The 8,260-nt window shown below is 46.4% G+C and overlaps 1 protein-coding gene across 1 annotated transcript in view; it reads right to left on the reverse strand.

Annotated features, from left to right (window-relative positions):
* Positions 1-1,429: 1,429 nt before the first annotated feature.
* T265_03748 (hypothetical protein) overlaps positions 1,430-8,260 on the reverse strand; it is a gene marked incomplete at both ends in the record, with an annotated part of 13,423 nt that continues 6,592 nt past the window's right edge. The window contains one exon of the mRNA XM_009168295.1: positions 1,430-1,530. Within this exon, the coding sequence (XP_009166559.1) occupies positions 1,430-1,530 (101 nt within the window). The remainder of the gene's footprint in view (positions 1,531-8,260) is intronic.

The following is an 8,260-nucleotide window of genomic DNA, read 5'->3' on the forward strand; positions in this document are numbered from 1 at the left end:
TCGTGTGGTTGATGAAATGAGTTCTAAGAACTGGCACCTACTGGCTCTTTCCTAAGTGACCTCCTTCGGATTCTCTACGTACGCATCGAGCAAAGTTCTTAGCCGAGAACTCTAACCGATCGTGATAACTGATTGAAGAGAATTGAACAGAGGCTTCCAAATGACAAGGTGAAATTCTTGTCGAAAGATTGAAGAGTACCGTGGTCTTCATGTCCCAAGAAATGCACATATGTGCTGAGAGTTCCCTACTACAGTGTCCGGGTGATGCCAGAATCCCTGCAAACTGTTCAAAAGAGGTTGTTCCTGTTCCTGTATGCGCTGTTTGGATTCTACAGAAGTAACTTCTTGTCGAGGTAACGGTCTGATGTCATCGACTGTCACTCTGGCGAAAGTTACTGTTGCTCGACGCGTGGTATCCCGAAGAGTCCTTGTTACACGGAAGTGCGGCATGTACAACAATTCTAGCCGAGAATCAACACTGGCCTTCATCTTTTGTCAGTAAGTAAGAGGATGCCTCCGAGCCTAGTCATCCTGATACCACGGATCTGTTCGGACTGGTGATGGTAGATGGGGTTCCGGCGCTGACCAAACACCGTACGGATATCTGCCTGTTGAGGCGTTTCAAGGGATGAGCTAATGGGTAAAACCGCAACAATTCAGTGAGAAAAAAACTCAGTTTTTCAAGGTCACCTGTATGACAGCACCTGCCAGATCGAACAGAACTTGAGTACAACCGAACTTCCCATCCTGTAGTAGAGGTTAGCCTGTGTTGAATAACGGAGAAGCAACGCAGAGCTGATTCATCCCTGTTTCACACACAAATGTGAATCGAATTCGCGGTCTTCTATAACCTACCCAAGGATCAGTTTCAATCCCTAAAAAGGGAGCTTCAGAAACATTCCGAAATGTCCTGAGGCCCAAAAGCTGGTGAAATCCCTCCGACCAGACGTATTTCGTCGCCCGCGTGGTGTCTAAGCCTGGCTTTCACCCACCACCCCATCGACCCCGGTAACAGCAAATCAAGATCGATACAAATTGTCAGCTGTCTTTGTCCGGTGGGGATGCGCACCATGGTTTGAATGTCTGCATGACCTTGAAGCTACAACTGACCAGTCACGACGTCGTCTAACGAGCGTTTGTCTGTGTGTGTGCGTGTGTGTGTATGCACGCGCTTCCTCGCTCATTTGCGCGTATGCACGCGTCTGTACGTGTGCATCCGCATGATGGTCCATGAGAGCGTTCGGAGGTGTGCATCTAATGCGTTGACGGAGCAGCGGCCGACTGCTTCTGGGACGACATGTGATCGTGGATGTCGAAGAGCGGCCCGCATGCCTTTCTGTTATACTGTTTGAGTAGAGTAAACTCCGACTCACCATATTATCAGGTTTTTCCCAATCGATAAACCGGTGATCTAACGTGACGGCAGTGTTCATAAACGACTAGGTATACCAGCGGCGCATTTGAAGCAGACGATGACTAGCTGAGAAGCCCACGAACAGACACGACCTTGTGAGCCAGTGATTTCGAGGTCTGGAAATGCAACAGATCGATATGAATTTCGCGCCTTTAGTAGTTCGAAATGGAAGAGGTACGGCCTGGTGAGAAGTTAGTTGCCGTTAGAGCTGCAACCCACCACGACGCTGTATAACAGCGAGAAGAGCTTAGCAATTAAACCAGTTTCTGAATTCGAGAAGAAACACTGAAGAGGTTGAACCCAGTGGGCAGAGTTGTGCCTTCCATTGCTCGTTGAGTTTGGGGCTTGAAGTGTGTTGGCTCCCATGAATTATGGTACCGTTTAGATTGTTGAAAGCAGGAAAAAGTGGTAGGACTCCTTATCTTCAGGGAACATTTCACTGATCAAATGTGTTACCGTTTTTTCTCTCGGGAAGGTAAACACTTGGGGTCGCAAGCACAAATTTCTCAAACCGGGTCCAACGGTCACTGACATTATCAATGTGGCTAGGATGAGGCTCCAGCAAACAACTGCGCCTCTAGAGAGACATGGCAATAGAATTGGGGCGAGCCCTGCATGCTGCTTGGTACTGACAGTCACGGTCGTGGACTGCAACAGCAACCTTATGAGTAACGCATCACAAAAATAGATATGGGATATTTTTGTTGAGTAATGTTCAGTCATTGATCTGCGAGGAACTCGCGTTTCCAAGCTGTGAGCTGTGTGTGTGTGCTGCGCGACCTCAGGCACATTCACTCCACGGCGCATGCACCTGCGAGATGAGACAAATATCAGGGTGCCTGGTCCTGATCTCTGACATCTGCATTTCAGGGGATGTCTCTCTAACTAACGGAACCATTGTCCATTTGTACGAACCGGGAGCGTTACAAGAGAGGTCAGATCCAATTTGGGTTCACATAGAACATAAGGTTGACGGAAACTCGGGGACTGCGCCTACCTGATGATCCCCAAGAAGGGCGAAAAAGGGTCGTGGGCTGTCGAAAAGTTAGGTCTCATGTTTGGGCAGTTAGCTAATCTCCGCTAAACCTCTAATTGGTCCCGGTTGTTTGTTCTTATTACTTGGCATGACTTTGGAAACCAGTAAATTCGCCCTCTACACCCCGCTGAGATGCCCTCAAATAGTCTTCTGAGATTGTCCTATTCATCGCCTTCTCGTGGTGAGGACAAATGAGAATGTCCGGGTCGATAATGAAGGTTGACAGTTCATTGGTAATCCGGCTAGGGGAGTCTACCATACCTTGATTTTCAATCGGCTGCGATGATGGCAACTATGAGGAAACGGGCAGATCAGGTCGATTCTGGTTCAACGGTCAGGATAGAAGACCTTCCCAACAGCTCTCCTCATACTAATACGTTGCAGTTCGCACGCAAATATCAAAGGTACACCCTCGAACAAAAGCTGGGTGGCTCTAAGGGCGCAGCCCTTAGCAACCCTCCAAGAAATTTTGAACTCTCTTAACAGCTACTCGTTTTCAAGCTACCATATCCCTGATAAGCGACGCACCTTCTACTGTGGCTGGAATAGTCAATCTGGGAAATTAAATCTTGGGAAACTCGTTTGGGATGGAGGGATCCCCTTGTATACTGCAAACCAAGCCACTCCAATGTGAGGTCACCATGGTAATGCGGTCGATGTTACCCGTTCATCTGAATTCTGGATATCTGGACGAGGTTTCAGTACATTTCAAGCTCCCGTGACAGATTTGTCCCACTGGCACAATGATCTACAAGACACTTCCGGTCATGTAGTCTTCGCTTTCATGATCAGAAGGCGCGGTTGTCAATCGAAACAACTCGTTCTTGAATTACACCGACAAGGTTTAAAAGCATCCCGTTCACATCCACGAGCTTAGTAATATACAACGGACTCTACGTTCTGATTGGTGATTAGGACACGCTCTAAAGCAGCTGTTGAAAGAACACCATGTTGGTAGCTGGCTGGAATGTCCTCATCAGACGGTGCGACACCTCAAGGCACCATATTCTTAGATAATACTGTGAAAACTGCGACGAGCTTGTTAAGTTGGCCGACTTCAGTGCCTGGGTAGGATCTAGAGTGACCCCAAGCTGCCTTTCCTTCAGAGGAATGGAAGCAGTGGGCCAAAGACAAATAAGGTCACCCGCTCAGCTTGAGCGAATGCTGACAACTCGTCCGAACACTCATCCTGATAGGAACTACAAAATCACCCCGGGGCTCGGAGATTCGAAGCACGTCCAGTGTTGCCTCTGTGGTGTCAATACCCAACAGTCTCTCATAGTAAATAGGTGCTAGTGTAACGGTGATACTACTGGTGGGGAGGCATGCGAGTAGTATGCTTTCTTCTTATAAATTCGCTTTGCATCTCTTGAAAAGGGAGATCTGTTGCGGAATTTGTGGAGTCACTTGCTTGGATTTGAGCTACAGTCAATGAATATTGGGGAAGGTTCAGAAAGACGCGTTCAAGAGAAGATGGGTGTTCAGTTTTGTAAACAAGATGCAAATGAGAGTTTTGCTTCCCTGTCCAATAGTCTGTAACCGGTCAGGTGGCATTTTCTAATAAATAGCTCCGCAGTGAAGACCCTCTTTTTTCACTAGCAGCCACTCAAGAATAGCGTCATGTCGAGGGGAAGACTGGATCTCGGAAAGCACCGTACGGCTATTCAAGCGAGGTTAATAAGTTTTGAGGGTGGCAGACGCATTGAACCACTGTACATTCCGTTGCCAGGCCACACCGTCCACTAGGAACAATCTAAATCGCCGGATCAATATTCCATTTGAATCCATTTCACTTTCTGCAAAAATATTTCAGAAATGGCTGCCAACTCGGGCCCCCCAATGCCCTGTGAAATTGCTTCCATCAGCAAGGGAAACTCTCCGATGGACAGACCATTTTAAGTGGTCATTCGCAGGAGTCTCCAGCCACCACTGAGTCACCTACTTGGTGGCACAACTCTGAATGTGGCCCTCCAACGAAAGAAGAACTATTCGAAGTCTCCGGTGTGCTAAAAAGACTAAAACCTTCGGTGGAAGCGATATGCGACCCGTCTCATGCCTCTCAATGAGCTGTTCAGTCAAGTCTGGGATAACGAACTGTGCTCATCTGTCTGGAGTGTCTACATTCTTTTAGGTTCTCGCAAAAGGGCTTATAAATCTCAACTGAAGCGCTCTTCTTGGATATTTTTCAACCGACTGTGATGCACAAGAAGGGCTGTCATTATTCAGCGACCCCATGAGTAGTATGTTCCGTCGTGAATATTTACAGCGATATCTCGAATATCGTACCATCTGAAATCTGAGGCGGCCTTTATTCAGTACATTCAATTGAAGAATGTCATAAAAATTGAGGGGCAATGCAGTTCGACCATGGGACTCCTTGAAACGAAGACGAAACTATAGTATCGAATGACTACTGCCCTGATGACGATCTATGAGTGTTCATGCGTGATACTGCGGTCGACTTTACACTGTCTCTGAGACGAGAAGTTTACCGAAGACACTCCAGAATGCGTCATTAAAAAGAACGAGAAGCCGAAACGGGTGTAGAGAACGTCTTTCAGACAACCGGTGCGGTTTGCTTTGGCTCAAACTTATATACATTCAGTAAAACTTATGCTCAGTGAGGAACCGTTTTAAAGCATTGTCTGCGAACCACTTCTGTGAGCCCGAGAATGTTTCGTACAAGTCGTCTGGGACTTGGAACGTCACCTCAGAGGAGAGTACACCCCACTCTGGGAGGGACTGAAGTACCCCTTTCCGTGGTGGCCTCAATTCTGGAGGGATTCATTTCCGTTTTATGGAATTGTTTTAGATGAGTAGAACTAGGTCTGTTTGGAAAGATGTGCAAAGATGAATGACTTGGAGATCAGAGATAAAACTGATAACTACTCGTTTGTTTGCTGTCCTGTTTATCTTTAGGCGGCTTCAGTTGGTATGATATTCGATAGATCGCAGTGCGCTCTATAGAGGTGACCCACCACTCATAAGGTTGTTGCAAATTCAGCTGTAAGAGAAGGTGATGAACGAGAGATTCAGTTGAGACTCAGGTGTGAATCTTCCACGTGCAGGGGGAACGATGAGATGCCAATCCCGACAAAGTGACTCACTTTGCTCAAAAGACAATTTCATCCTCGCCCCCATAACATGCTTCTTTCTATCTGTTTAAAAAGTAATTGGGGTGAGGGTGTAATACACTACTCATAAAGTTGCTGAAAACTCTTCGACAACCCACGACCGGTTATGCCCTTCCTGGGGCTCATAAGGTGGGCGCATTTATTTTGATGAGGTGGGGCTGGATCTCGGCAAACGTGGTCTCAAGACCAGGCGTATTAAACAGCCTTTTTCGCTTTTCGCGCTTGTCTACTTCACTGAGTCAATAATCCAAGTGATGATCAAGGTGGAGCAGTAGATCCTCAGGTGATCATCGAGCCAGCGGGGTATCATCACAACCGAGTGTGACCACAAAAATATGACGAAATGAGTGTCAGAATCGACAACCTCAGCAAATGCCAACCAGAGGACCAAGATTAAAGGTAACATGGTGTCGAGATGAAAACGTCTTTGATATACAAGGCGGGTGATAAAATGAACCGAACAGTAAAGAAGCGAATACAAATTCCATATAAAAACGGACCAGAATGCGGGTGAAAGGAAGAAGGCCTTCGCTGTGGAGTTATTTATTAGAAAATGCCAACTGAACAGTTACAGACTGTTGGACAGAGGAGCAAAGCTCTCGTATGCATCTTGTTTATAAAAACGGAATATCCGTTTTCTTCTCGGAGCAATCTTTCTGAACTTTTCTGGATACCCATTGGCTATCACTCAAATAAATACTTCAAAGCAATTCCCAGATTCCGCAATAAATATCATTTTTCAATTGACGCAAAATGGATTTATGAGAAGACCACATACCACTCGCAGACTTCATCAGTAGAATCCACCGTTACACCAGTGGACGTCAGGATTTCTCCAAATCCATTCATTAGCATCGGCATGTAAAAAATAAACGGGAAGTCTTGCATGATCGGTCACCGTTACACCGGTAGTATTGCGTCAGTAAGTGAGGATGTAGTAAACCAGGTATTTACGGTATGCATAAACGATTCCGAACCCCATGAACTCAAGTCAGTTTTTCAGAGAGAGGAATCATTTTCTGCAATGTGTATTGTCTAATTCCTCCGCGAAGAGCAAACACCTTGAGGATGCAAACGACTTTTCGGGACCATTTAACAACAGTGAGGAATTATTCAGATGGCTAGGCAATTTGGGTTCAAGTAGAACGCAAGGTTGACGGAAACTAGGGGACTGCGCCAACCTGATGAGCCCCAAGAAGGGCGACATCGGTCGTAGGCTGTCGAGGAGTTTTCAGGAACCTTGTGAGTAGTTTCCTTTGTGAAAATACACTGCGATATCTCGAATATCGTACCAGGCCACTGAGGCGGCCTGCGTGCAGTACATTCAGTTGTAGAATATCATAAACGAGAGATTCAGTTGAAAACCAAATTGATTTGCAAATGAGTGTATTTGTACAAATAAGTGCCATTCTACTGCGTTTTCTCCGTTTGCAGAAAATGCCTGGAAAGTTTTCACTATCCGTATGGAAAATAAAGCTATCTTTCGACAAAATAGGAATTCGGAGACAGGTCCCAATGACCATTTGCGAACCCAGCTGAAAGCCTTCTGCCGTGCTCAGTTCCACAAGTGGAGAAAACATCTCAGGGTCACCTCGTGGCGGCGTGAGGTGGTTCTGTCTCTTGAGGAAAAGCACCACAAATCCAGGTCTTTCTTTCATCATTGTGCTTGGCCACACAACCGGTGACAATTTCTTCGGTTGACAAACCCCAGTCTGCTTCAAAAATCCTATAGGGAACAGTGAATTTTTTGCGTCACGAGACCGGAACCGCTAGTTTTTTACATCCTGACAAGGCATTCAGAATTCTTCTGGTGATCATCGTCTGTTCCTCAAAACAGCGGTTTTCATTCAGGGAGAGGGATCTTCAGAGGGCAACAGAGACCACAGATGCACCGGTTTCTAGCACTTCACTATCGATTGTGAGGTCCTCGTGTTTGGCTCATGCAAATGACTTGCTCGTCAGCATAAACTTGCCTAAGCAGCCAATCAATTATTCGACTAATAATCTGACTACTAGCGAGTAGTCAGAATGTTCTATCTGAATAGTCACCGGGCTTTGCTGGGGACCTGTATGGAGAATCCGTGGCAGCATTGTCATAAAAACCGAATTGGCTGATCCTATGAGCTGTGCCCGGTGATCCAGACAATTTGAACACAGAGGCCAATTAAATGAGTCGACGAATCTTGAAACCTGTCATTTCGTGCCGTCAGATTGGCCTTGACGAACACTTCATCATTGTACTTGATATGCACAGCAGTGTACTCGATCATGTCACGGGGTAAATTCAGCGGCATTTCGAAGTCTAGTACATGGCAAGGGGTAACACCGCTAATAAACTTGACAATGCAATTGGCTGCATTTTATAGACGCAAAAACCTACTCATAAGGCTGCTGAAAGCCCCACCCCCGACAGTCGAAGGCCGCTCAGGAAGGGCGATGCCAGTCGTGGGCTGTCGAAGAGTGGGACCTTTTCCAGGTAAGCCCCACCACTGATGCAAAAAGTGCATGTGCGAAAAGTTAAGCCCCTCCCCACTTTTTCCAAACTCCAATTCAATGTACGCACAAAACCCTGACCTATTTTTGATGAAAACACAATTCCTTATCTGCATCTAGGCTCATTTTGTGCAAAAATTTTCTCCGATCGGACGTAAAACCGCAAAAGAAATTTCTTACGCT

The sequence above is a fragment of the Opisthorchis viverrini genome (genome assembly GCF_000715545.1).
Source record: "Opisthorchis viverrini unplaced genomic scaffold opera_v5_54, whole genome shotgun sequence".
In the NCBI taxonomy this organism is placed as follows: Eukaryota; Metazoa; Platyhelminthes; class Trematoda; order Opisthorchiida; family Opisthorchiidae; genus Opisthorchis; species Opisthorchis viverrini.